The sequence below is a fragment of the Aureobasidium pullulans genome (assembly GCF_000721785.1).
Source record: "Aureobasidium pullulans EXF-150 unplaced genomic scaffold scaffold_28, whole genome shotgun sequence".
NCBI lineage: Eukaryota > Fungi > Ascomycota > Dothideomycetes > Dothideales > Saccotheciaceae > Aureobasidium > Aureobasidium pullulans.
The window spans coordinates 168,511-192,983 of NW_021941048.1; the positions used below are offsets into that span (position 1 = coordinate 168,511).

At 49.8% G+C, this 24,473-nt stretch overlaps 12 protein-coding genes across 12 annotated transcripts; 6 read left to right on the top strand and 6 right to left on the bottom strand.

Moving 5' to 3' along the window:
* Nucleotides 1-750: 750 nt before the first annotated feature.
* On the bottom strand, nucleotides 751-1,473 carry M438DRAFT_339307 (uncharacterized protein; the record flags this gene model as incomplete). Its single annotated transcript, XM_029904204.1, has 2 exons — nucleotides 751-1,205; nucleotides 1,290-1,473. 2 exons carry the CDS (start codon nucleotides 1,471-1,473, stop codon nucleotides 751-753), a joined length of 639 nt encoding a protein of 212 aa, XP_029756189.1.
* A 1,643-nt stretch (nucleotides 1,474-3,116) lies between these two features.
* M438DRAFT_339308 (uncharacterized protein) lies at nucleotides 3,117-3,958 on the bottom strand (the record flags this gene model as incomplete). The annotated part of the gene is made up of 4 exons (XM_029904205.1): nucleotides 3,117-3,308; nucleotides 3,380-3,479; nucleotides 3,535-3,765; nucleotides 3,816-3,958. 4 exons carry the CDS (start codon nucleotides 3,956-3,958, stop codon nucleotides 3,117-3,119), a joined length of 666 nt encoding a protein of 221 aa, XP_029756190.1.
* A 1,240-nt stretch (nucleotides 3,959-5,198) lies between these two features.
* M438DRAFT_254441 (uncharacterized protein) lies at nucleotides 5,199-6,023 on the top strand (the record flags this gene model as incomplete). The annotated part of the gene is made up of 2 exons (XM_029899691.1): nucleotides 5,199-5,573; nucleotides 5,598-6,023. Coding segments are annotated over 2 exons (801 nt in total), but the record flags the coding sequence as incomplete, so codon positions are not given.
* A 937-nt stretch (nucleotides 6,024-6,960) lies between these two features.
* Nucleotides 6,961-8,589, top strand: M438DRAFT_349255 (uncharacterized protein). The gene is made up of 2 exons (XM_029906353.1): nucleotides 6,961-7,084; nucleotides 7,162-8,589. Exon 2 carries the CDS (start codon nucleotides 7,241-7,243, stop codon nucleotides 8,213-8,215), a length of 975 nt encoding a protein of 324 aa, XP_029756192.1. The 5' UTR covers nucleotides 6,961-7,084; nucleotides 7,162-7,240; the 3' UTR covers nucleotides 8,216-8,589.
* A 125-nt stretch (nucleotides 8,590-8,714) lies between these two features.
* On the top strand, nucleotides 8,715-10,498 carry M438DRAFT_369020 (uncharacterized protein; the record flags this gene model as incomplete). Its single annotated transcript, XM_029908080.1, has 2 exons — nucleotides 8,715-9,248; nucleotides 9,304-10,498. 2 exons carry the CDS (start codon nucleotides 8,715-8,717, stop codon nucleotides 10,420-10,422), a joined length of 1,653 nt encoding a protein of 550 aa, XP_029756193.1. The 3' UTR covers nucleotides 10,423-10,498.
* A 988-nt stretch (nucleotides 10,499-11,486) lies between these two features.
* M438DRAFT_349257 (uncharacterized protein) lies at nucleotides 11,487-12,617 on the top strand. The gene has a single exon (XM_029906354.1). It carries the CDS (start codon nucleotides 11,713-11,715, stop codon nucleotides 12,382-12,384), a length of 672 nt encoding a protein of 223 aa, XP_029756194.1. The 5' UTR covers nucleotides 11,487-11,712; the 3' UTR covers nucleotides 12,385-12,617.
* On the top strand, nucleotides 12,562-13,327 carry M438DRAFT_120981 (uncharacterized protein). Its single transcript, XM_029898747.1, has one exon. The coding sequence runs from the start codon at nucleotides 12,739-12,741 to the stop codon at nucleotides 13,165-13,167; it is 429 nt and encodes a 142-aa protein (XP_029756195.1). The 5' UTR covers nucleotides 12,562-12,738; the 3' UTR covers nucleotides 13,168-13,327.
* Nucleotides 13,328-13,623: 296 nt separating this feature from the next.
* Nucleotides 13,624-13,935, bottom strand: M438DRAFT_359197 (uncharacterized protein; the record flags this gene model as incomplete). Its single annotated transcript, XM_029907318.1, has 1 exon — nucleotides 13,624-13,935. The coding sequence occupies one exon, from the start codon at nucleotides 13,933-13,935 to the stop codon at nucleotides 13,624-13,626; it is 312 nt and encodes a 103-aa protein (XP_029756196.1).
* A 496-nt stretch (nucleotides 13,936-14,431) lies between these two features.
* Nucleotides 14,432-16,086, bottom strand: M438DRAFT_305246 (uncharacterized protein). Its single transcript, XM_029902220.1, has 2 exons — nucleotides 15,010-16,086; nucleotides 14,432-14,952 (listed from the first exon to the last, which is right to left on the bottom strand). The coding sequence occupies exons 1-2, from the start codon at nucleotides 16,060-16,062 to the stop codon at nucleotides 14,779-14,781; spliced, it is 1,227 nt and encodes a 408-aa protein (XP_029756197.1). The 5' UTR covers nucleotides 16,063-16,086; the 3' UTR covers nucleotides 14,432-14,778.
* Nucleotides 16,087-16,747: 661 nt separating this feature from the next.
* Nucleotides 16,748-18,040, top strand: M438DRAFT_349259 (uncharacterized protein). Its single transcript, XM_029906355.1, has one exon. The coding sequence runs from the start codon at nucleotides 16,779-16,781 to the stop codon at nucleotides 18,018-18,020; it is 1,242 nt and encodes a 413-aa protein (XP_029756198.1). The 5' UTR covers nucleotides 16,748-16,778; the 3' UTR covers nucleotides 18,021-18,040.
* A 1,561-nt stretch (nucleotides 18,041-19,601) lies between these two features.
* M438DRAFT_327182 (CDC45-like protein) lies at nucleotides 19,602-22,946 on the bottom strand. The gene is made up of 2 exons (XM_029903159.1): nucleotides 21,915-22,946; nucleotides 19,602-21,862 (listed from the first exon to the last, which is right to left on the bottom strand). The coding sequence occupies exons 1-2, from the start codon at nucleotides 22,707-22,709 to the stop codon at nucleotides 19,958-19,960; spliced, it is 2,700 nt and encodes an 899-aa protein (XP_029756199.1). The 5' UTR covers nucleotides 22,710-22,946; the 3' UTR covers nucleotides 19,602-19,957.
* Nucleotides 22,947-23,131: 185 nt separating this feature from the next.
* Nucleotides 23,132-24,473, bottom strand: M438DRAFT_327183 (aquaporin; the record flags this gene model as incomplete). The annotated part of the gene is made up of 3 exons (XM_029903160.1): nucleotides 23,132-23,536; nucleotides 23,586-24,046; nucleotides 24,097-24,473. 3 exons carry the CDS (start codon nucleotides 24,471-24,473, stop codon nucleotides 23,268-23,270), a joined length of 1,107 nt encoding a protein of 368 aa, XP_029756200.1. The 3' UTR covers nucleotides 23,132-23,267.

Here is a 24,473-nt window from a genome sequence, read left to right on the forward strand (position 1 = left end):
ATGTGTCTTGCCGCCAGGGACGATGTTTGTGTGGACGACCTTCCTCTCTCGCTATAATGGTGGTGTCGCTAAGGCTGGAAAGTTCAGCAGTCGTCAAAGGATCGGTGAGACTTTATGGTTTCCAGGGAGAATAAGACTTGTAGATTTTTCTCTCCGAAAGACGATTTGAACATGGGAACCTCGGTGGATCTTGAGGTCTATCTGGCGAAATGTCATGTTAAAGTGGAAAGCACAGTCAATGTGTGATTGGAAGTTGGTTCAGAGGCGGAAAAAGTGCAATGTAAACGTAATTGATAAGCTGAAAGAAACGTTCCGAGTATGCTTGGTCGATTGAACAAGCATCACTGGCTGCTTCTTGCGGGAAATTAAGCCATATCCATCTTCCTCCAGGTTCACGGCGTCGGATTCCAGAGAAGACGTCTTGAGAACTTGATCACCGTTGCCCTTGGGTTCGCCCGTTTTCCCCTCTCCCTCTCTATCGGTACTAGCCCAATCCTTCTTGATTCCATAGTGCTTCATTCTCTCGAGCTTTTCAAGGAAGATCTATCCGCAACTACCGGCGAGACAGATGCTCTGCTTTCGTTGTCTAGATGCCGAACGGAAAATGTGATGACCTTAGACATCAGGCGCACAGCCACCACACTGCTTAGGTTTCTAGATCGGATCATTGGAGGACTCGACCAGGGTAGTAAGGGAGGAGCCGGCCTTCTTCGGGGGAGCGTCAAGTCAATCAGTATTGATCCGAACCGCTCAAGCTTCCTTTCTTCTGCCATCAGTGTAAGCCTTCAGCTTCTTGCCCCTTGCCCTGGTGGCGCGGGTACGCCACTCGTTCAACCTCAGGAGTTCAGACTTGCTGCTCCAGTCGATGGAGGTGCGGTCGTATGACTTCCACTCATAACTGGTGGCAGCAGCATCAATAGGGACTTGAATGCCCAGGGGGCGCGGCTGGTTGAGCTTGAATGGCTGTTTGGGGTCCAGTGCTCCAACAGGCACGTTGCTGGAGGGAAGGGCTGGCTGGAAGGCGGCTGCAGCGGTAGAGCTGGTGAGAACATTGGATTGAGAGGTGGTCGATGTGGCAGGGGTCATGTGGTATTTGTGGGTGGTGGGAGAAGGGATGTAGTCTGAATCATCATCCGAGGAGGAGGGATTGTTTTCAGTGGAGGGGGCATCATCGGATGAGATGGTGGAGACGTCGTTTGTGTCGACTTTAGAGGAGATCAGTTAGTCTCATGACAAACTTCATGATATGCGCATGCAATAGGGCATAGAGCGTAGACTGAGGTACTTACTAGATCGGAGCACTGGACGGTCTGGACCCTCAATCGCGTGGGTGTTGGCACCTGGAGGCGGTCGGTTACGAGCGATCTGGGCTGATGAGGCGCTGGAGTGCTTTCTCTTCCTTGTGTGCTCCCTCAATTCCATGGATATGAGGCCTTCTTCAATCTCCTCATCAGTCAAACCTCTCGTTACCATGGTACTGGTTGTAGGTGGTGTTGGTGTGCGCGGTGCTGCAATTGAGGTTTGCTGTGGGTTTTCGGAGATGTGGTGGTTGATGTCGTGTTAGGAAGGAGTCACGGAAGCAACGCGTCGAGAAGTCGTGTTTGGGACTAGTCTTCGGTTTTTCGAGATAGCAAATTGTTCGATTGTATAGCTCTTTTTGTTTCTCTCAATATCTCTTGATAACTTCTTCTTTCCAAAATGATCTTAGATACAGACCAACGGAAATCTTTGTCGCTTCTTGACTGAGCAACGTGATATTGCAGTAATCTGATACATTGCAAGACTGCATCTTAAACCACAATGCTCAATCACTGCTCATGGAAGGTGCTCAACGATCAATGACAGACCTTGGTCTCAAGCCACGGTGAGTTGGTAGAGCATACCTGTCAACATCCAAGAAGCAATCTAAATTTGGATACACGTCCGTTGATAGTACCTAAATCACAAGCTACCTTTATATGCACACTGAAGTCACAAATTCATCGTGCATCTTCATGGCTGGCGACTTGAAACGGCGGCCTGACGGAGAAATACAATCATCACAACCTGAGCGAGATGTTTCGAGGCATCCAAGCAGTGTCGTACATAATATCCGCATTCAGAATGTCATCGCCGAGCTTTGTCAAAGCAGCCCACATGCGATCATCGGGTCGTGCGCTTTCTTGCTTTGTGCCCCGATCCCGTTATCCATCACTCTCCTTGTATGCTTCACTTGGTGCAAAAGATCTTGACGCCGAGACTGTGGCCGTCAAAACAACGAGACCGATTCCCACTCATGTGACACTCCTACCAAGCCATATGCCATCGAAGCTCAAATAGTATTGCTTTCGATTCTTGCGGCAGACGAAGGCAATCCAGCACGTCGGGGATAGTGGAATGGAGCCGAGGTAGCGAGTCAATTTGCCCGTATAGTGAATGGTAAATGGAGATAGCAACCATAGAAGAGCAAATGCTCATGTTGTCTTCAACATGTGGTTTGAAAAATTGGTCGAAAAACAACCCAAAGAGTACGAGGCAAGAGCAGATGAGGCTGAAATGGGATAGATAGCATGCATATATAGAATTTTCTCAAAGCAGGAAATGTCATGACGGACCGAAGAGCGTAGAACCGTGGACCTGGATCCGGCTCCGCATGTGGCACGTGACAATAGATAGCATGATTCTGCGCTATGCACGTAAAACGTGATCTGGATACGTCTGACCTATTATAAGCCTGATAGCAGCAAAAGCGGCATCCACACAAGCCACTCGCATGTGGCCAAGCCGGTATACAGAAAAAACACGACTTCCGAGTAAGACCAGACAAGAAACCTTGACATGTGGAGATTTGCAGATGGACAAAGCTGAGACGGTGTTCAAGAAACGCAATTGACGGGGTCGGCATACAGACGGAACACCGTAGAGCCCGACTGCGGAGTACCGCTGTTAGACCACAAGTATTGACCCGCAGAAGTGGAATACCCATTCGACCATGTACTAATTTCCGAGCTCGAGGCACTCGCTTGCTTGAAGCAAAAGACCTCAAGGGTACCACTATCCACTGAGCACACGTAGGGGACATATGTAGGGTATTGCNCGGTCTAGTTGATGAGGACGGTCTAGTTGATGAGGACGGTCTAGTCGAAGATCTGGATGACGAAGACTTGCTTGAGGATGACACGCGACTTGAGGTTCGCGAAGTTGATGACAATGAAGTCGCAGAAAGTCTGGTTGATGATGAGCTCTTGCTTGAGACGGTGATCTTCGATAATGAGGTCTTTGTTGAAGATCTGATCGCAGTAGAAGATTTTTTGCCCGTAGTTGACTTGCTGGTCAATTTACCAGCAACGCTCGATGTTGAGCCTTTAATGGATGAAGAAGATTTCGAAGTCGACTTCACCATGCTGGAAGTCGATATCTTAGGACCACTCAAGATACACTTGCAAACTTTGCGCACGGCAGGAACGTTCAAGTTCGGTATAGGTGAATCATGTCGTTCGCTTCCCTAGAAGTTAGCATTAAGCTCCCGACGGTAATGTTGCTAGCCAGACTTACAAAGACGCGGAGAATTGGCAGAAAGAAGTTGGACTGGTGAATTGCTTGGTGATGGGATTGGCAGGTGTGCTCGGACATGTTGCGCTGACAAAGCTTTGAAGACGTGCTGCCTTCTGAATCGCTGCCAGATTCTTTGCTTCAATGCCTGAGGGCTCAACACTGACGACACACTGACACGCTGATAGCAGTGCATTCACATTGATGCCCAGAATCGGAGAATTGGTCCTTCCACTGTAAATAGTTAGCTGTTGAAGTACTTGACAAAGTTGAACATGCCATACTCCTTGAGATACCATGCACAGAAGTAGTGTGGATCCGAGACTTGTTTAGAAACAGTCAGTACCTCGGGCGAGACGCACGATCTCTGGTCGATGGCTAGAGAGTGTGCGGCAAGGACGAAACAGAACAGCAGAACGAGTTGCATGGTTGGGTGCTTGTCTCCATGTCGTATGAAAGACGGAGAGCTATTTGTATCAACGTCCAATGCTGTCCAAGGCGTGTTCGGACATGATCGAGACATTCCATTCGTTGGCTCATTGCAGCGTTGTTCAGCTCGGCACTGGCTATAGCCGTTGCAGCGAGCTTCAGCTCATGCTTAGCTGTAGCCGTTGCATGTCTGACTCGGTCTTCGCCAAAAGCTGCTTCTAGTTGACACTTTGATTGACTGTTGTGAAACGTGAGAATGGTTGTTCACCGGGATGTCTATGCTCCATGGTCTAGGAGTGCACCGTGTGGATCGGCAGTTAATGCTGAATCTTCGCGGTCAAGTCTGCATGTATAGCTTTTCCTCGACGAACAGCCGACACGGTGGTGTCGGATTCGCCTACACTTAGCTGAAAAGCTTTCGGTGTGTAGTTGTTGTGATGAAATTCAAAGCCAACAAGATTGATTCAATACAGTGACAGTGTCGTCGCAAAGATCGCTTCTGCCACAGCTGCGAAGCCAAATTACCTATGGCGCCTTCCAGGACTCCAGCGATATCTGAAAATGCAACATGGAAGCAGGTAATAATATATTCACCAAACTTCCTAAGTCTTCAATCGTTTTCTGCATATACTGAAATGTGTCGCGGATACTTTGCTGGTTCGAGGAAGATACGAAATATTCTAGGAGATTGATCTCATATGACGGTGTAATTTGAATTGAGCGAGCAGCGTCAGACCTGTTCCTGATCTGAGAAAAATTTCAAAGTCGGAAACAAAATGAGAATCCATTATGCAAGATTGCTTGGGTCTAGTAGAACATCGGTCTCTGGCCCAAAGGGCATCCACGGAACCTCTAGACAATGAAGCATGCGTTGAAGGATTATAGTTAGTGCAAGATTCAAGCCCCGGAGTGCCCGAGCACGTTGACACTCCCTAGCGCAACGTTATCGCTAGACCTTATAGTTGGACGTCGAGCCAAACCTCTATCGTTAGTCTAATTTGAGCAAACGCTAAGGCGATTGCACACTAACCATATAACCGGATAAGGATGAATGATGCGGCTATAATTACTTGACGGACAAGTACTAAGACAAATTAAAGCGATAACGCTTATTTATAAGCCTAGCTGATAGAATGCCTAGGGGGCACTTGTTCCTAGGTCAGATTTAGCTAGTTCGACAGCACAATATGCCTCTGATCGCCAGAAGTTCTTCCAGCAACATGTCCCAGGGACCTGATAGCATGGATCTCGTGGTATCAAGATATGATGAATCCGCATATTCGGTTGCTAGCTACATTGGCCCAATACTGAACATGACACCTCTCTCCGGGCTCACAACACGCGTCATCATCTACAGCACCGGTCAAGATGAACCGGAAGACCTCCGCGACGACTTACGACATCACTTACCCTTCAACGTCGATGTCATCGTCAGACAGCGTCCCAATGTCGGTCGAGAAGGTGCTGCCTTTTTGCACCACATCACGACAGGGTGGCAGGACCCCGCTGACCATACTCTTTTCATGCAAGCTGAGTTACACTACTCATGGAGCGTTCGGCGGAGGATACAAGACTACCTTGTTCCCAACACTGGCTTTCTTTCCCTGTCGGATGTTTCAGAATACTGTTCGTCTTAGGATCAATGTTGGGACCATTCCACCTGGTCAGAGAGTCCGGACGTTCTGAAGAGCATCTACTCACGAGCGAATCCAACACTACGTCAAGGATACACATTGACGTACCGAGGCCAATTCATCGCGTCACGCCATCGTATCCACACTCAAGACAAACAACTCTTCCAAGACCTGCTGGATGAGTTTGTCAACCCCCGCAGCGTGGCACACAGCTCTGGTTATGCCGAGCATCCTTGGCTTCCTGGGAAGTCGGACAGTATGAACCGACCGTTGTTTGGATATACCATCGAACGCCTTTGGGGTGTTCTTATGCAATGTTCTGATGTACAGCTGGCGTATAGATGCCCAAGTCTTTTGTCATCTGCGATTGGATCAGTCTTGCATACCAGCACTCCGATCTTGCAAGACTGTCAATGTCTTGATCTCGATACTGGTCACTCATTAGATAACAGTTAGGATGTAGAGCACAGTCCTAAAATTCGTGATAGATTGGCATGATTGAACAGTGTTGATTTGAGTGCCTTGCGTGAGGCGGCAAACTTGTGTCGATGACCTGCAAGCTATCTGATTAGGATAAGGCAGCTGTCAGCATTAATTACGTTTTTTTGATGGTTTCCCGGACCACGATAATGCTTGTCATTGTAGTTGTGCAAGTTCAGTCAAACGAACATCTCATCAAAGGAGTACTGGACCCAAGCCTCGAGCCCTCGTGATATCTCCCTAGACCCAGGCAACAGAGTCTGACTGCTTCTACTATTGATCAGCCCTGAGAAAGGCAGAAGTATCTTGCTGTGTACGCGGACTTCTCGATACTGCTCACAATCGCGACAGGGCCACGGACACTTCGAAGCATCTGACCGGGTCGGAATTCCATTCTTCTATGACAGCATTAAACAGTCTCCCGAGCATTTCTATAGGCGATAGGAAGACAGATTATCAGCACTTTCACAAGTATCGGACCCTCTCGTGGGATGGGCGTAGTATAGCAGCTGACGGATACAGAGAAATAGCGCACCGTGCGTCAAAGCGCCGCGTTCTCAACGCCTGCCACGTTTGTGGCTCATCTTCGGACTGCAAACTTCGTGCTTACGTGTCAAGGCATCATCAACTCGAAGCTCGCAACCATCACGTTGTTCTGAGTACGGTCAACGACAATGCCATCACGGCAATAGAGGTACTTGCAAACGCCAGACTAAGAGGCTGGCAATGCACCACTTGTATGAGCCACTAATGCTGCTCCATATCCTCTCCAGCCAACGTCTGTTGAACCTGGCAGTCTCAGAGAGTCGTATGACAGTGGACACCAGAGCAGGCATGTTCAACATGATCTATTGAAGCAGACAGCGATTGGTAACCGATCATCCGAAGCAAGTTTGGGGAGCGCTCGTTGCTGTGGCTCCACGCCCCAATTCTACTCATCCGCGAGCTTTTTGAGTCAGTAAAATCTGGTGACTCTTTCTCACAGCTGTCACCTGGTCACATATAAAAAGGTAAAGCGCTGCGCACTGCTCCATCCTTCCCGCTTAGAACTCTCACGGAGAAGTCATCACGACCTCATCTCTCACAGAACGGACAGTTCCCTCAAAGCATTTACTGTCTGCCAGCACGGTCCACACCTCCACTCCCTCGTCCTCTACAGGCTCAACATGAGGTTGCTATTTCTGCTATCGTCTGCAGCTGTGGTGGCTACTGCCAAGCCGATTGGAAGTGTCTCAACAGACTCTGTCGGAGGTCCAGCGCCGTCGCCACATCAACTTGAAGCCAGCGCTACGTGGCCTCGATTCTACACCTACCACGATCGACACGACACTCAGTACGATTCTGCAGCTACCATCGTAGACGACAAGACGCTCGAGTCTCGTAATGATGTCGCCGAACCTGGGCAAGTGCTACCACTAGAGCTTGGGACACATTCACAACCCGTGGACTTCTGTTTTGACGACTATTGCTGTTCCGGCAGTCAGTGTGGCATGGTACCTGCAAACGAACATGCGGAGTTCCTCGAAGCCCGAGGCGACGACGCCATGTACGACCGAGATTACTCCCTCGAACCTAGAGCTGCTGGTGGACCACGCGATCACTTCTGCTGGAGCCCGCAAGATCCTATGTGCCAACCGGACCCTCCTGCTGCGCAGATCAAGGCACGCGAAGCTCGGGATACTGACGTCAAGTCCGGTACAGTCGATTGGCTTGAATCTGGAGCCGCCGCTCACCCACCGCGCCGCTACTGCTGGAGTGACGTAGACCCGTTCTGCTCAGGCCCTCCTGCTGCACAAATTAAGGCACGCGAAGCTCATGAAAACTCAATCCAGCCCGGTACAATCGAATGGCTAGAACCCAGAGCTGCCGCTCGACCACCGGAGCGCACCTGCTGGAGTGACCTAGACCTGCTTTGCTCAGGCCCTCCTCTAGAAGGTCGCAGAGTGAACAGTCAGCACGGCTCCAAACGCTTATCACAAGCCAAGGCGCGCGAATCTGTGATCATCTCAGCGCCAGTCAATGACAGTATCGTAGCTGGAAAAACACCACTACTTGCCAGAGCCAGCAGACCGCCTGGTCGCTTTTGCTTTGGGCATTACGAATGGTTCTGCAGACAGACCGCTCACGGCGAGGCGAAGTGAGAGTCGCAGTGAATCTCTTGAGTACAGTCAATTCGCTGCAGCCCTCTGAGCAATGCCAAAGACATAGAGAAGGTACTAAAGCTGGGGATTGCGCAAATGACAGGGCCAGGTATCAAGGTAGGAGCTCTGGCAGGCTTAGATACTGCTCTTGACAGAAAGAATGAAAAGTTTGGTTTGGGTAGGCAGGATGGTTGGATTCAAAAGCTATCAGACCCATACGACAGCGAAAGACTAAGAAAGTGCAAAACATGACAAAGAAACTTGATGAACATTCTTGACTGTCTCTATCTAAGGTTTCTAGAAAAAAGACGGTTGTTCTGGCGACATCCATGAGTTGTGCCATGTTGCGATGTTTGTGTTGTTTGTATGCGAGTAAATGTCCATTCCCGATCCGCTGTTTGCTGTCTGACGTTTGCTTATCCTGGTTCTGCGCACCCAAAACCTTACACATCCCGTCGCAGCCCCCATTTTTCTCCTTGTATCCCGACAACTCGCCAACATGTTCGCCGAGATCTGGAATTACCTCTGTTGGTTCCTCATAACCATATTCACTGACGCAGGCCTCACAGAAGGCTACCTGAATGGTAGTCTTGGGGCTGTCACCCTCATCCTTGGAATGATGAGCGCCAGATCTGTATTCGATGTCGATACGAGACTTTACATGGACATAACACTGAACGTGGGTATGGTCATTGGTATGGCTTTGAGCGGTCGGTACACAGATCGCATATCAAGCAAGTGGATGATCTTCTTCGGAATTAGCACAACGGTCTTCTGGTCCATCCTTTGCGCCTTAATCTCTCTAGCTTCCGTTAAGAATGATGCACAGCTGCTCACTCTCAAGATCCTCTTCGCGGTTTCTCGTTCTGGCTTTGGATTTGGTCTAGGCGTAGAGTTCGTTGGCACGTTCGTGATGAACTCTGACAAGGCCTTCCATCACATACAAGGACGCGAATGGCGCGCTCTTTTCTATTCGGAAACTCTGCAGTACCACTTGGGCTACTTGCTCTCAAATCTTGTTCCATTCGTCTTGGTTCGTCTCGCGAGCCTTTTAAGATTGACCTCCCCGTGCTGACTGCTTGTTCCAGTTTCTCATCTATGGCGAGGGACATCTCCAGGGGGTACTGACAGCCTGTCTCACCATTGGTGCCATTCTACCATTGCATACATGGTCTTGTCACATTGTTTACTGCTGTACCAAGGCCAATGAGACTGGCGCACAAAGACGTATGCGCATTGCAAGAACACGAATCCCTCCAGCTCTTTTCAACGAGTTCTATCAGTCAACACTGATTACTATCGCAATGGCATGGGCCTTCCATGAGATGTCTGCGACAGGCCTCGGCCTTTACGTCCCTACCGAGGTCCTGATCCTCAATGGCAATCAGCGCCCGAACCTGTGGCGCATGTTTGGCTGGACCTCCCTCATCTGTGCCTTCAATGTGCTGGGCAGTATTCTCGGCATGTACTTTACCGCCAAGCGGCTCTGGGGTCCTAAGAAGACGTTGATAATCGGCACCGCAATCCAGGGTGTGTTCGGGGTGTTGATCGTGGCTACGGTTGGGACCCTGCTCGTCTCCCCTCTGTCGCCGGTACTCATGGTCTTCTTTGCCTTCTTCCATCTCGCTCAGGAGTTCGGTGCGGGATCAAACATGGCTCTCCTAGCTGTCGGGACCTGCGCTCCGTCTGTTAGGGGTCGTTATCTTGGCTACGCAGCAGCAGCTTCTAAGCTCGGCGCGATTGCTGGAGACATCCTGATACTTCTTACGATCAACTACATTGAGGCAAAGGACGAGGGAGATAGCGGGGCCACGTACGAAGAGGCGTTGACCTATCCTTTCGGGATCGCGACCCTTCTCCTGGTTTTGGCCACTATCCTCGCAGTTACGGGCCTTCCAAAGGTCGAGGTAGATTTCAACCTGGTCAATATGCAAGCCCTCAACAGGTTTCTCCAGAACTGGGGGTACCGTACCACGGACCTCGACAGATTTGAGCTGCCTCCCCCCTCGCCCACTACCAGTGGATCCGCCAACCGTCCTGCTCGCGCTGTTCCTAGCGCATCCAACCGCGGGGCGGCCTCTGCTAGCGCCAGTGGTCGTGGTGGCTTCAACAGCCCTCCACGTATGCCTGCCGCTGTGCCCAGGCGCCGCGTTGATCGCAACAGCGAGACGGCTGCAGGACCAGCTCAACCGGCCCCATGGGGTTAGGTCAATAGGGGGTGATAAGATCATAACAAGCAAGCCGTAGGGCAATAGGGAGTTGAATTAAGGCATGAGAAGCGATGAAAATGAAACAATCGTATCCCAAGAGACCTAAACTTGACCAATTCTACGTCGACAGTTTTGATCTCGAATAACTTCATAACCTTCTACAGCACCAAACAGCTGCACATTTGCCCCTGAAAGAGCCAAAAAAATTGCAGCTTATCAGTACGGTATGTGCTATCCCAGGTACATCATCATCCGAATGATTCAATATTGTATCAAGATACTATTCTGACACTCACACTTCAATCGCTGGAGATGACATCCTCTCAGTCTCCTGATCCCTTCCTCTAGCACATGTAGTTGGATACATATCAAAAGGCGTGATATGCATGAGGACCAGAGCTCTGTCCAGTGAGAGCTTGATAGTTCCTCACTCTCACTGGCACTGCTCTGGTTCTCGAGATATATCGTGTATTTTGATAGTGTCGTATGGGGTCACAAACGCTGACAGGAATGTCGTTTGTGTGCAATAGTCCATACTCCTCACTTCCTGTACAGACAGCTATTCATGTATCAAAAAGCACGATGGTTCTTGAGAACAGTGCCATATCTGTCGAGAGCGAGTAGCCCACCAGCTCTCACTGGACAAACTCACTGATCTCAAAAACATCTTGCATTTTGACGGCGTGACTCGGGTGACATCTATAGCTGTCAGACTGGTTTTTTGCATTGATTCTATCTCCTTCTTCCAGCACAAGTGATTGCGAAGAATCACTCTCAGTGGACAGTGTGGCTGATCCGAAACACACTGTGCATTTTGATGGACCTCTACGGTGAGCTCTCTGTTGGCGGAGAAAGTCTATATCCACATCCCGTGAATCAAGGTACCAAAGCTTGTTGTCGAAAGCTCGACATTTTTCAGTGATGCCTATAACAAATTTCTAGAAACAGAGTACACGAGCTTGTGTTGTTCGACATTGTTGCTACACGTCCTAGTATGACTCAACGACCCTTCGTGAAGCTATGAGTCATCCAGACATAATTTGACGGCCACAACGAAGTTGACAAAGACATAAACAAAGTCATTGACTCCTCGGCCCATTGATTCACTCTATCAATCGGACGACAATGTCAAGTTTTGCGAATCCGGCAATCAACATGAACCACATCATCGCAAAAGCCGAAGCGCTACACCTTGAGCGCCAGATACTAGCTCCTTAGGCACTGTACCCGACTCAAGGATATACCGTCAAACGTGTCGCGGGGTCTACCACCATACTATCGCCAGCGATGCTTGGTCGAAAGCTCAATCACACTTACGGATTCGCATTGGAAGGAGAGGTCACCATGGATGATCTACATGCCATCGAGGCTGCGTACAAGCAGAATGGCGTCCATCCAGAGATCGATATGTGCGATTATGCCCATGGTTCAGCATTCGATCTACTGTCGGCTCAGTACACAGTCACTGGCTCGCTCTGCGAATATCAACAATCTCTTTCCGGCTTCCAGGGTCCAGATATCCTCAGAGGCGATATGAATATCTCGATACTCGGTCCAGAAGATCACAACACGTTTATCCAAGCGTCTGTAGACGGCTTCAGTAGCACTGGCCGTGCACCAGAGCTTCTAGAAGTCCTCGCGGAAAGCGCTGCAGCTCGGTCCGATACAATATTATTCTCAGCTTCTCTGGACGGCGAACTCGTCGGCACTGCGGCAATGGCAATGATTGACGTAGAAGATATCAAAGTCGTGGTTTTCTTTATCGACAGTTGTCTGCCGAATGCCAGAGGAAAGAGTGTCCACAAAGCGTTACTCCTGGAGAGACTTCGGGTAGCCAGAGATCGAGGATGCGACGTAGCAGTTGCTACGGCGAGAGAAGGTTCTATCAGTGGAAGAAATATTGAGAAAGTTGGGTTTAGGCGAGCGTATTCTTGCAAGACTTATACGAAGAACCAGTGATTAGGGGAGGAAGGAGGACTGAAATGCGTTGGTGGCCTGGAAGCTCATGTCGTTCCTTCCAACTTGCGTGTCAATGTATCGAACGACAACTTTGTCTTGTGATCTCTGATGCTGAAACTCAATTTCGATGCTCAGTCGTGCTTATCATCCACGTGGTCTTCAGGAAGACAAACTCTTGGTTCGCGAGCTCATTACAAAATCCTCTCTCAAACTCAAGTGCATCTGAGTCAATTTCAAAGCTTACTTCCACCCACCTTTATTGAGCTTTGAAATGGAGATACCTGGTCCGCCGCTGTCTTTGTTTCTTTGTTCTTAATTCTACTCGCCCCTTCGCTCGTCGCCCATATCTTCACCATGAAGTTCTCGACCGCTTTGGCAAGCCTCATCGCCATCGCATCAGCTCTACCAACATCCACTCCCGACCTCCTTGCCACCACCGACCACGACATCGCTCTCCTCGCCCTCGTCCAAGCCTACCTCACAACCCACCAATCAAACCAAACCACTTCCACCTCCACCATTCCCACGAACCATTTCTTCCAAGCAAGTATACTCCCAAACGACACGAGAATTCCTCCAGAGAAATACGACGAAAAGGACTATCCGCCCAAGAAATGTGACGAGCATATCTGTTGTGCGGAGACGAGATGTTGGAGGATTAGTCCGCCGCAGGTTACGGTTAATGCGACTGTAATGGTGGATATGGCTGGGATGATGAGTGGTGGGTGTCATGCGGGGAGGTGTTGTAATATTGAGGGGTGTTTTGGTGGGCCTGAGAAGTAGAGATGAAGGATTGGATCGATTGGTTTTGGAGTTGGTGGATGGTATGTGACGGATTGGAAGAAAAGTGCTAGTGCCGAAAAGTTATGGGCAAGAGGATGGTGATTCATTTAGTACGATTACTGTATGCTCTGAATTGCAGGTCAAATCAGTTGAGGTCCCAAACATCGACTGTCTCTAGACAGCTCCTGCCTCCCCGTGTGCAGAACTTTGTCACGCGCATGCTGAAGAGATACACAATGTTTTTAAGATCAGTGCAGCCCTCCACCGAGAGTGTGAAATTTAGGAACTCTCTACGGACGGCCGGGCCGATGTCAAAACCATTGTGCATTACTACAGTCCAAACGGCCCTAGGCATGGCCGTGAGATGGCTAGACGTGACAGATTTTAGCACACGGAGAGGTGAATATCAGGTTTAGCAACTTTGCAACCCCCCCTCCCTTTCCTTCCGTTCTCCCTTCAGACTTCTATCCACCCAAGCTCCCATCCCCCAACCTCCGCATCGATAACCCCATATCTGCAATCCTTCCTCAAGTAACAACTAAAGAAAGTGCAACAACCACATTGCCCACAACCCTTCGCATCAGCCTGAGGGGGTTCAATAGCTTCCTCACGCTTGACGACAACAGCAGTGGGAGTGGTGAGAAGATCGATACCCTGGCCGTATGGCATAGATGGTGTTGATTTGATAGCGGTGCGTACTTCGTAGGGGTTGATGGGCCCAGCAATTGCGAGGGTTGCGAAAGTGAGGGCGAAGAGTGTGAGTTGCATGGTAAAAATTCAATTTGGATAAGGATAAATGATTTGCCCGGGTCTTTTTGAGATATGGCTTTCTGCTCGAGTTGGAAAGAAAGGAAAGGAAAGCAGCGAGCAAGCAATGCCACTTCTTATATCAAGACTTTGGCGTCAAGTTTGATGGCTGATCAAAAAGTGCAGCTCGCTCGACTTTGGAGGTGAGCTAGTCGAGTAGAGAGGGGTAAGAACAGTTTCGCGGAGGTTCGAGGAGGGTGGTTCGAGATATCAGTGCTAGCTGTCGTGACTGCAAAAGTCGCAAGACCGCAACTGGCTTTGGTAGGATCAAACCAAAAACGACTGGATTCATGAAGGTTTGCCAGGAATGCTCCTGCCACCCCTGAAAGAAGCAGCGATTGCTGCTTTCCTCATCTTTTAGCTCACGTCGAAGTGGAGAAACATGATCGAACAACTAGCTCGACAGAAATACAACTTATGTAGCTGACTCTTTGAATCATACTGCGAACTGTAAGAAGACCAATCGACATTTATTTTGTATTCTTCATGGAAGCATTACTTTAAGAATCGGCCCGGAGTCTAGCGACCAGTGACCGGCAACTGCCTAAATGACGCTGACTTCCTGATCGAGGAAGCTGTCCAGCGAAAGCAGCGTATCGTCCAGTACGAGAATAAAAGCCAGAGCTAGGGTCACAAAGCGCAATGTTACATGTCGATATCAGCGTCTGTGCGGCGTCATAATCGTTGTGTTTCAATGGAAAAAGTTCGTCATGATCCAAAAGATTATCTTGCATTCTACAAGCCAAAGATTGATATACATGATTCGTGAGAAAAGGGTGGTTTTGATGATTTGTACACGATGGCTTACATCATCTGCAGAACCATGCCATCTTTCAGGGCATTGATTTGCTCATCACTGAGAGGGTCCTTCTTGTCAAAGGCGTACTTCTTGCGCTTCTCGCGAGTCCAGAGGGGAATCCTGAATTCTTGTCCGCCAATCTTACCGCCTTTGCCGTATGATTTGGTGTACTTGTTTAACTACGTTTCATGTCAGCAAGTGATCAAAGGAGTTTGTCAGGGTAAATTTCTGCTTACCTTGGTCTTCCAGCCGAAGCGGTCCTCCTTCTTCGGTGGCAACTTGACTTTACCATCTATCTGCGAGTACCATTCTTCGATCTTGTCATCGACATCTGTGACGCCTTGGATGGGAACGCTATTCTCTTTTGCGAAGGCGAGGAGGTAGCGGAACCAGAGGAGGTTGAAGCCAGCGTAATCGCCCATGTCGGAGCTGCCACTCTTGCCATCGTCAAGAGGATCGCTGACATCGCCACCAAGATCATCGGCAGCCTTTGCCCAGACGCCCAGTACCAGTGACAGATCCTTGTACTTTGAGTCCACCTTGAAGTCGCCTTCACGATCCATGCGGTTCAAGGCAGCCAACAACATGAAGCCCAGCAGACTGTATGTCAACCACGAACGCTCGCCATCATCAATCATATGCCAAGGCGCATTGGGCTCATCTACGATCCACCATGCCATGGACTCGAGGATGGTCCACAGCTCCTCGGTCTTGCCATCCTTGTCATTCAATACCTTGTTGAACTCGGCCATGTTGTTCTCAACAACTTCTTGATATCCGTAACCAGTAAAGTCATTGTAAACATACATGCCGAACATGTCCTGATCACGCTGAGGGATCTCAATGGTCTCGGCATCCATCTTGCGAGCAAAGGCTTTGCGCATCATGGTCCAGCCATCGGTGCGGTCCTTGTTGAAGCAAGCACATTTTCTGTCGTTGTGTTCATCTGCCCAGAGCTCGCTGGCTTTTTCCTCGTCAAAGTCGTCGTCATCTTCGTGCTCCTTGTTGTAGCGGGATTCGAATTCGAAACGAGGGGCGCAGTTCGTGATGTATGTGTAGGGGTCGTTCTTGATCTTGTCTTCGTGCATTTCATGATCTTCAGTATTGGAGTCGTCGTTCGAAGCGTCATTGGGTTGCTCATTTGAACCTGTCACTTCGACGCTGGGGTCTCTCTGCTGCTCCTCTGAGGCAGCTCCGGCTGATGTGGAGGCATTGGTCTTTGTGCTTTTTGACTGGGAGGCGCCGGCAGAGGTGTCGGCAGCTCTCTTTTTTGAACCCTTGGGAGGCATGATAAATTATAGAGAATGGTATGGAAACGGAAAGTTGGAGAAGTCAATTGGTATGCACAGAAAAAGTGATAAGAAAAAAGACAAGGCGGGGCTGCAAAGCTCGTTGTACCGCGTTTTTGAAAGTACGCGCAAAGCATCAAGGTTGATGAGGAGACGGACATCCTGGTATACTCAAACCTTGTAATATTCGCTGATCTTTGTACACGATACCACCACAGAAGCATAGGAGAGCTCATCACAACCATCTCGACTTCGAAATATCGATGATGTGGTAGACGAAGGAGGTCCAAATGCTGGTTGCTATGCAGTAGCTGGAGCTCATGCCGTTGATTGCTGGTCGTAGCTTCCCCCAGATATCTTTTCGCGCCTGTCAGCAAACAGCGCAGAAATCAATTTAGCCGCCATCATTTTATCATACTCGTCTGCTCGATATGCATGGTCAAGTCTCGAGATGATTGGGCCAAGCGACTGCATGTCTGAGCTGTATATTGTCTCGTACTCGTTTCAGCCTTGGAAATAGCACGAATATGGATCGTCTCGCGTTGCTCACTTACGTCAGGGTCACCGCGGAGTGCGACATTGATTCGTCTGGGGTAGGTGCCAGCCGCCAACAACGTTGTTGCTGTTGATCGTGTCTCCTTCCCGTCCTCTTTTCTCTTTCGAACATTCCACTTTTCCAAGCTCACTGCCCTTCTCATCTTCTGTATCATCACACAATGCCTCCAAAGAAAGGAAAAGCTGCTCCTAAGCCCAAGGGCAAGAAGGCCCCTCAAGCTGAGCCCGCTACCAATGGTGTCGCCGAGACGGCCGATGAGACCGCAGCTCCCGTTGATCACGCACCTGCTGCCGAGGAGACCAAGGTAGAGGAGCCTACTGCTGAGACGTCCAAGCCTGAGGAACCTGTCGTCGAAGAGTCCAAGGCAGAAGAATCAACCACCGAGGATGCGCCCAAGACCGAGGAGCCCGTTACTGCTGCACAACCTGAAGAGCAACCTGTCGCTGAAGCAGAGCCCGTCAGCGCTCCCAAGGAGACCAAGTCAAAGAAGCGCAAGGGAGCTGCAGAAGCCACTTCCGAACCTGCTGCGACCGAAGCCAAAGCCGACGAGAAGAAGGCGCCTAAGAAGCGCAAGGCTGACGTACCACCACCCCGAGAAGGAGAGCGCAAATCTGGCCGTGGCGCACAAAAGTCCCAACCCACCACCGAGCAACTCTTGAACTACCTTCTCTCCGAGGCTTCTGCCGAATTGTGTCGCCCTGACGACGAATCGCAAGAGTTGAAAAAACACGGTGCAGACTACAAAACCTACTCTTCCTCCGCTCTCAGCCCCTTCGAGGAACTCATCTGCGCTGCCGTCTTGTCACGCCCCATCAGCCACAAACTTGGTCTTCGCGCTATCCGCACCATTCTCAATGCGCCCTACTCCTTCACCACCCCCAAAGCCATCATCAGTGCCGGCAAGGAAAAGAGACATCAAGCCCTCGACGACGCAAAGACACAGCACAAAGACAAGACCGCCGAGCAAATCGGTCTAGTTGCCGATGTCGTGGCCCACAAATTCGGCAAGGACGACACGGACACCAGTCTCGATAGACTCAGAGAGCAGGCTTCCAAGGGATGGGACATGGAGCGTGATCTGCTGCAAGAGAACATCAAAGGTGTCGGCAAAACTGGTCTCGACATCTTCTTCCGCCGTGTGCAGTGGTTGTGGCCTGAAGCTTTCCCTTTCGTTGACGAGAGATCGAGCCGTGGTATCGAGAAGCTGGGACTGCCCAAGCATCCTGACGAGCTCGCCAAAGTGCTGGATAGATACTGGGCTAAACTCGACACCAGTGCATTGGAGAAGGGAGACAAGGAGACCAAGAAGAGAAGAGCTTTCGTTGTTATCTGCGAGAGAGCCACAGCCGCTGATCTGGAGGGCAAGTCAGACGCTATTCTCGAAGCCGCTGTTTCGTCGTAGACATGTTGAGTGCCCGTTGAATCGCTGTTGTCAAAGATGCTGAACGTATATATTCTTATATAGCAGAACAGCCATGTATGGGTTTGAAAGTCCACGCATGCGCAAAGTACAAAGATCATGACCTCTATTCCACACCTTTCAAAACATTCTTCTTCACAATGGAACTGCCGGACTTTTGTTCTCACAAACAGGTATAAAAGGCCCGCCACCAAACACAACGACTTTTCCCAAACGACAAGAACATTTCGTCGCGATTGGCAAGATCGCCAAGAAGGAGACTCACCGGTCCCGCGCGATGAGGCTCGCCATAGAGGATTCCTAAGGGGCGACGGCGGTCTCGGGTCGACGTACTTGATTGCTTGCCCGAGCTCGTCCGCCTTTGAGGAGTATACGCGGGCGAGTGTGTCGTGCAGTTCGACAAAGTCTGCGTAGCTACGGTCTCGACGCTACGGGATATATATTGCTACGCTAGGTTCTACGGCGGCGGCGAATAAGAAGGGTAGCAGCGGAATCTTACGGCTCTCGTAGTCAGATAGCTACGATCGTGTCGTCTTGTGCGTTTCGTCAAAGCCTGCGTACCACCACACGTTTCTAGCAGGAACAGATCTCATTGACGACCCTATCCTCTATCTACACCCCTATACCCACCACCTCCAAGCCTTCTACCCTCTCCACCCTCCGTCCACACTAACCCTCCATCTCTTATGCGTTACCTCAACATCGCCCTTCCCTCCTATCGCCTCTACCGGATCTGAGCCCCAATACAACGCGTCGACGACCCGGTCTTCGTATCCGACCTCCGCGGCATCATATACCATGATCAAGACCAACGGTAAACTTCCGTTTGCAAGGTCTTTGTCTCTTCCCCCGCTCTGAGGGCACAGGAGTCTCTGTGGTTGTAGGAGGCTAGGTTTGTGGCGAGGGAGGGATTGGGTTATATAGCTGTTTTGGGGGGAGTTTGGGATGGGTGAGTGAATGTCTGTGAGTGTGTGATTGTAGCAAGGTGAGTGAAATGTGTGATTGAGAGTGATTATAGATATGATTATAGAAGTGAGAGTGAATGGCAGAAAGTGAATATCCGAAAGTGAAATGATGATGCGAAATGTAAAATATGGAGGTCTAAATATTTGTCGCTCACATTGGACGCTTAGCTGTTTCTCGATACCTTTGTGCATTTTGACAGGGGAGAATCGTGACAACGATTGGGTCATGAGATGCAGAGGAAAGACATGTAAAGCAGGACGTCAAAACTCAAGTCCTTCCATCTCACTGGACAACCCTCCGCTTTCAGATAAGTTTGTGTATTTTGACGGGGGTAGATCGTGACAGCGATGGGGTCAGGAGATAGAGGCAAATGTTAATCTCTGATATATCTGTGCCTTTTTATAGCTGTGTACTGCTGATTACAGGGGCCTACCGGAGGTTGATGTTACAACTGAGACTGGGCTGGAAGAAGATGTAATAGGGTAATAAAATAATAGTTACTCTAGACTTTATAATTATTTAAAAACTTCTTACTATACTAGATTCTACTACTAAACTTTACTTATATTATACTTCTTCTAACCTTACATTAATTTTAAACCCTTATTTCTTCTCTTTCTTCTCTTTTCTCTTCTTTTTTATTTCTTCTTAGCTTTTAATAATATTAGTTGCTCCTCTATACTAGATAATATCTATTAGTCTCCCCTACATTTTCTTTAACTTTAAGTAATTTATTATCTATAATTTCTCTTATAAAGGTATCTATATATTCCTTATAGATAATTTGCTACTAACTATGATGACAAGAAAAGCAATAAACGCCTTGTCGCCTATCATGCTATGGATGCATAAACTTTCATCTTTCCATCTGTTCATCAACAGCGAAGCAAACCCACTCTACCCATATAATAACCAAAAGAACAAAGCAAGCTGTTCCTCAAACAATAGCACAATCATCCAACCACACCCTTGAAACTCAACGCTTCCAAGAACCCACTGAGGTCCTCCTTCTTCACCTCCACAACCTCGTGCTCGAATGAATCAATCCTGACTCTTGCGCCAGTCTCCTCAACGACTTCTTGGAATGCACTTCCGAATTTATTGCTTCCATACCCTCGTTGAGCACGTTTAACTTTCTCCTCTTCGTCGTCAGAGTCATCTTCAGAGTCTGAGGAATCGGAAGATGAAGACAAAGATTCAGCGTCAGAGGCGTCCTCATCATCGCTGTCGACGAAAATGCCATTGGCTTCATCGCGTTCACGACGTGCTTGTTTTCGTTGAAGACGTTGTGCTACTTTGGCCGCTTTCTTCTCTGCTTGCTTAGCCTCCTTTGCAGCCTTCTTGTCGGCGCGGGCCTTTTGCTCGGCACGACTGCGTACACGCCCGCTTGCTGCATCGCCGCCACCAAGACCGACGACCACATAAACGCTTCTTCGCTCATCAAGAGCTGCTAGTACCAGAGCACCAGAGTCTGCTGTGCGTTTTGCTCCCTTCTCGGCTTCGAGGACGGATATTGCTTCGCTGACCCATGTGGCGAGTTTGACTAGGGCGCCAGGGTGGATGAAGAGGCCTACATCTGGGCCTTCACGAACGACGCCCATGCGGAAGGCGCGAAGATGACGGATTTGATGTTTAGAGATAAGAGCACTGCCGGTGCGGAGGATGGCTCTGTGCAGATGTTGTGCTGTGGGAACGTGATCGAGGAGGAGGCGAAGAGCTGTAGATGATGGCGAAAGAGCGTCGTAGGCAGCGAAGAAACGGTGGGTGGTCCAGTCTGGATCTGTGATTGCGGCTTCCTGCTCGATCTGTGACTGTGAAGGTGAAGAGTCGCCGTTGTGTGATGTGGGCGGTGTCGGCAGAGCTTGCATACGTGAGTTGTAGTTTGAGTAGACTTTCATGCGGAAGTCTGTTTGTGGTGTCGCGGCAGAGATTGTTTCGAAGATCTGTTCTGTGCCCACTTCGAGTATGGCACTCGTGATGACGGCAACATCGACGGCCGACAGACATGCTTGCCAACCCCATGAGCGGACGAAGCCCCAGCCTTCATGTCTGTGACGGTGACTGTCCTCTGGCGGTACTAGCCCGTCAAGTCCATACATTGGCGCAAACTTCAAGAGACGCTCGCGGAGGCCACGCTTTAACTCCATGTCCATATGTGTGTAGCCCTTCTCGGCTTCTGCTAGGGACACGCCCATCTTTGCGAGAAGCTTGTGAAGTCTCCTTCGTCCAGCATCGGACCAGATGTGAAGTCGTGATGATAGATAAGGTGAGTGGAGCATACTCTCATACAAAGACCAATGTCTGATGAGAAGGAACTTAGGTTCTGGTGAGAGACGAATCGAGTTATCTGTCGGTGAGCGTGCGTGTGTAGGGATGATGCCGCCTGCTTCGTCTCTTTCTCTGGCGATATCAGATGCCGGTACTGGGTTGAGACGGCGAACTTCATCACGGAGGACATCTCGAATCTGGTCACCACGGCTCAAGTTCCAGGGATTTTGGCGTGCTTCTGAGTTTGCTGTCTTTGAGCGTCCGTAGAGCTCAGTGGATGACATACCGACCAAGGCTAGCCAAAGGAGATCGTTATCCTCACGACCAAGCTCTGAGGCCAGCGAGTAGAGCATGGATGATATCGGCTCTGATGCTGATGTGCCTAATGAGTAGTATGCTTCTAGTACAGCTTCGTGCTTTCGCTTCATCTTGAGTAGCTTGCGACGGAGAGAGCGCGCGGACGGTTCCTTGGGGTGAAGTGGGGGTGATGAAGGGACTGGCCCTAGTTGTGAAGATGATGGGTGGTTGGACATTTCCATACGTTCGTGTCGTGATGCTGGTGATCGAGGAGTAGCAGGTATTGATGTGTTCTGATGAGGCTGTTAGCGTTTGTCAAGACGGTCCCAGGAGGACTGAACATACCGAATTACTGCGCCGCCTTTGATATGGTCTGTCAAGATCGTCGTCGTCACTGTTTGCTTCTTCCTCTGCATCATCATCACTCCATGTCTTTCGCTTTCGTGTCTGTGAATCCTCAACAGCATCATCCGAGTCGCTCTCGTCATCGAGGTCACCATCATCAGCCTCTTCATCTATGTCAGGCATGTCCTGTAGAGCGATGAAGGCTTCTTTCTCAGCGTTCAACTCTTGCTCGATATCGCCATCGTCATAAACGATGATGCCTCCTCTTCCTGGTGTGTATGATGGTAAGAGCTTGCCTCCATCAACGCCCCTCCTCCTCTTTGCTATCGCAGGTGTTATTGCGGCGTCTTGTTCCTCGGGTGGTGCCATTGCTCCAGTACCGAAGACGTTTTGCAAATTCCACGGTCTTCTTGCATCCACAACCCAGACTTCAACACCGTGGTCGTACATGTTCATTTGTGTCTCCGGGTCTTCACCTCCATCCAGACCGAGCATCTCTTCCAAGTCGACCAGTCCACCAACGCCTAGACAGACGACAATACCACCTTGACCTCCATGTTGACGCGTCAACGGAAGGACGAGGTCCTTGCCAGCAGCGGCCAATTCGCTGTATCCGGCTACCGGTTGGACTTTGTGAGGGATGTAGTCGCGTTTGAGTAGTGCAGTGAGGATTCGACACGCGCAGAGAGCATCTGGGTCGAGCGATACGAGTATCAAGACGGGTGGTGAAAGTGGATGCGTGTTGCGGACCAGATGCGTGTAGAGATGTGAGAGAAGCGTCCGAGGAAGATACATGGTGGAAGTCTTCGTCCTAGAAAGTCATGCGTGGGTGAGGGTCGTTCTTTCCTTGCAAGAGTCGTTCAATCTAAGTCGTGGTCGTGACGCGTTTGGTAGGGATGTCGTAGAGTCTCATACTCTGTCGTTCAGAGCTTGAATTTGGGAGAGAACTCGAGCACAGCTGAGCAATGCTTCACAGATAGAAAAGAATGGCGTTGTCTGAGTTGGGTATGTCTCCTGCTATCCTTGTTCGACGCCGGCAAAGGGAGTCGAGGCACGCGGACAAGTCGTGAATCGAGCACGCGTCGCGCCTTCCCAAACTTTGGCGCTTGCACCCACGCGTTTTTGATGACCAGCCTTGGCGATCGTCACAGAACAACTTTCTTTATTTTCCCTTTTCCTTTCTTTTTCAACAGTTGAAGAGCGCTCTATTAACACGAGAAACATTCAACAACTCTCATCAATTAATGTTATACAGATGTGGCTATTATGTCTACTACGATCACGATATGAGAGCTCGAACTGCCTATTAATACCTCCACCGACTGTGTGTTCTGCCTGCTCGACGGTGAACGTCTAGACAATACCTTCCTTCCTCTGCACCCGAAGTCTCTCATCGATCGCCTGGCGAGGATGCACCACGTCCTTCAACCCCAGCCACTCTGTATTGAGGGGCGAAGGCCCTGTATATATAAATGCGTCATAGAGGATACCTCCGAACACACATCCGCAGAATGGTGCAACCATCGGAATCCAGAAGTAATATCCTCCAGCACTCCACACTTCATGTCCGTAACCCAAGGCATAGCTCATCAGACGTGGTCCAAAGTCACGAGCCAGATTGACTACGGTTTGTCAGCATTGCTCGTCGGGATGCATTTATTCAACACTTACTCGCATAGCCGGTCTCAACACCAAAGCATGCACCGATGCCGAAGATCAGGAAGAATAAGCCCAGAGGAAACCAGTTGCCTCCGCCTTGAGACACTCCATTGTTCGTGTCGTCCTTAAGGGCGAATATAGTAAACATCAAGATTGTGCTGGCGATGAATTCGGAAAAGAACATGCTCGCCTTGGTCATGTATGCTTGAGGGTAGGTGCAAAATATACCGGCAGTCGCAGTCGGGCTTGGAGGTACCGTTCTGACACCATGACCTTCGTACGCATTGATGGCGTTGACATAGTTGCCGTATATGATTCCAGCAGCAACGAGACCTCCGAGGAATTGTGCAAGGAAGTATACCGGGAATCTTCGCCATGGCAGCTTTCGCAAAAGGCAGTTGGTGAAGGTAATTGCAGGATTGAGGTATGCTCCAGAATCACCAGCGATGTATACACCCAGCATCACGCCAATACTGTCAGGTGGTCAAAAAAGGTCCAAATAAGAGGCTCGACAAGAACTTACGCCCATCCCCAAGATACGGCATTGTAATTTCCGTAACCATCACCGCCGGGTGCGCTCGTCTGCCCTTTGCTGAGAAGCACTTGAGCCACCGCTCCATCACCAAATAAGACGAGGATCATGACTCCAAAGAATTCGGCAAAAGGCTCTCTCAACGCCAATCTAACCTTGCTCCACCACAAACTGGAATACTTCGTTGCGTCATGTTCCTCCGCGATGGGTGCATGCGGATGAAGACCGAGGTGAGTTCTGGTATATCGCAATCCTTCAGACGACGATGTTGTCGTGTTGGTATCCAGTGGTGCGCCACCAGCATCTCCATGCTCACCGATATGCTCGACGTGATCTCCTGGTCGGGTCGTCCATCTCTTCAGCTTCAT

What these genes read in the sequence shown, in the direction of transcription:
- M438DRAFT_349255 (XM_029906353.1), top strand. Translation starts at nt 7,241, where the DNA reads ATGAGGTTGCTATTTCTGCTATCGTCTGCAGCTGTGGTGGCTACTGCC.
- M438DRAFT_349257 (XM_029906354.1), top strand. Translation starts at nt 11,713, where the DNA reads ATGCTTGGTCGAAAGCTCAATCACACTTACGGATTCGCATTGGAAGGA.
- M438DRAFT_120981 (XM_029898747.1), top strand. Translation starts at nt 12,739, where the DNA reads ATGAAGTTCTCGACCGCTTTGGCAAGCCTCATCGCCATCGCATCAGCT.
- M438DRAFT_305246 (XM_029902220.1), bottom strand. Translation starts at nt 16,062, where the DNA reads ATGCCTCCCAAGGGTTCAAAAAAGAGAGCTGCCGACACCTCTGCCGGC. An exon ending in GCTTCGGCTGGAAGACCAAG is followed by an intron (nt 14,953 to 15,009) that starts GTAAGCAGAAAT and finishes CATGAAACGTAG; the next exon opens with TTAAACAAGTACACCAAATC.
- M438DRAFT_349259 (XM_029906355.1), top strand. Translation starts at nt 16,779, where the DNA reads ATGCCTCCAAAGAAAGGAAAAGCTGCTCCTAAGCCCAAGGGCAAGAAG.
- M438DRAFT_327182 (XM_029903159.1), bottom strand. Translation starts at nt 22,709, where the DNA reads ATGTATCTTCCTCGGACGCTTCTCTCACATCTCTACACGCATCTGGTC. An exon ending in AAAGGCGGCGCAGTAATTCG is followed by an intron (nt 21,863 to 21,914) that starts GTATGTTCAGTC and finishes CAGCCTCATCAG; the next exon opens with AACACATCAATACCTGCTAC.